Genomic DNA, 1,354 nt, shown 5'->3' with positions numbered 1-1,354 from the left:
CACGATGGCGCTCACTCCGCGGCAGTACCGCTCCCACATGCTGCGGAACCGGGGCTGCCCACCGATGTCCCAGAGCTGTGACAGGGAGAGGGAGGGAGGCACTGCCCTGCCATGGTCCTGCCCAGGACCTCCCCATCCTGCCCAACACCTCCCCATCCTGCCCATGATGCCACCACCCTGCCCGTGATTCCCCCGTCCTGCCCGTGATCCCACCACCCTGCCCGTGATCCCACCACCCTGCCCACGACCCTTGCCCACACAGCTGCCTGGCCAGAGCACTGGGCATGCACCAAACCCACCCCCATCCCCTCCTCTTCAGCCTCCACGGAGGCTCCCAGCTCGGTAAGGGCAGGAGACCTCTCAGGAAGGCAGCTGGAGGGTGTGGAACACCTCCTGCGTGTGCCTCTGCTGGCACAGAGGGAGCCCTTGCCCAAGCTGGAGTGTTTCTCCTCATACCCTCCACACCTCCTGGCCCTTCACTGAGGCATTTGCCCTTCCAAAACACTCTGCACCCTCTCAGAAACATTTCTGCAGCAGGCAGAGATCCCCAATCAGCTTTTCAATCCCATCCCACCATTATTTCCCAGGCTCTTGAAAGACCCAGAAAGGGCAGAGACCTCCCCTCCCTTTGCTCTCAAGGCACAGACCCCCACTGGAAGCCACGACCTGCTTTTGCTGCTGCTCCCACCCTCAGCAAGGTGACTACACCCATGAGTTCCAACAAGCTAGAGGTGCAAGAAAACCTCCAGCTTTGAAGCCCAGACTCTTGCCACAAAGGTCTGGATCTCCTCCATCCCCTCCCACCACCTCCTCGAGTGGGTAGGAACCAAACAGGGCAGATCTTCCCAGCTGCAGCTTAGGGCTGCTGGCATCCTTCAGCCCCCAACAGAAGACCCACCCCTGTCCCTTCTCTCCACTTTTCACCCCAAGAGCCCCCAGCAGGGGTGAGGTTTGCTCCTTACCTTTATGGTGACGTTCCCCTTGGTGATCTTCCTCATGTTGAAGCCCACGGTTGGGATCATGTCTTCGTTGAACTGCCCTGACTGCAGGGGACAAGGTGACCCAGCGTTAGGAGGCACGGACACCCCAGCAGCATGCCCACCCCTCAGCAGGGCAGGGACCCCACAGCCCGCTCTGAAACAGCCCCCAAAGCTCCAGCACCCGCCGTGGGCACGGCACGACCCTGCCCTGCTCCACACCAGGGGCCAGACCAGAGCCACGGAGCCAGAACGCCCCTAGGATGGGAATGCTGCTGCTGCTGCAGGGGGTGCCAAGGGGCACGGGGTGCCATGGGGCACAGGGTGTCATGGGGCACAGCAAGCCATGGGGCACAGGGTGCCATATGGGGCACAGC

At 62.0% G+C, this 1,354-nt stretch overlaps 1 protein-coding gene across 1 annotated transcript; it reads right to left on the bottom strand.

The window, feature by feature from the left end:
• Positions 1–3: 3 nt before the first annotated feature.
• LOC103776476 (ADP-ribosylation factor-like protein 8A) lies at positions 4–1,043 on the bottom strand (the record flags this gene model as incomplete). Its single annotated transcript, XM_008943987.1, has 2 exons — positions 4–75; positions 963–1,043. Coding segments are annotated over 2 exons (153 nt in total), but the record flags the coding sequence as incomplete, so codon positions are not given.
• Between the last annotated feature and the right edge of the window lie 311 nt (positions 1,044–1,354).

The sequence above is a fragment of the Merops nubicus genome, unplaced genomic scaffold, assembly GCF_000691845.1.
Source record: "Merops nubicus isolate BGI_N331 unplaced genomic scaffold, ASM69184v1 scaffold25387, whole genome shotgun sequence".
Classification (NCBI taxonomy): domain Eukaryota; kingdom Metazoa; phylum Chordata; class Aves; order Coraciiformes; family Meropidae; genus Merops; species Merops nubicus.
The sequence above is the reverse complement of the archived record's forward strand: the minus strand, read 5'-3'. Positions and strand labels throughout refer to the sequence as shown.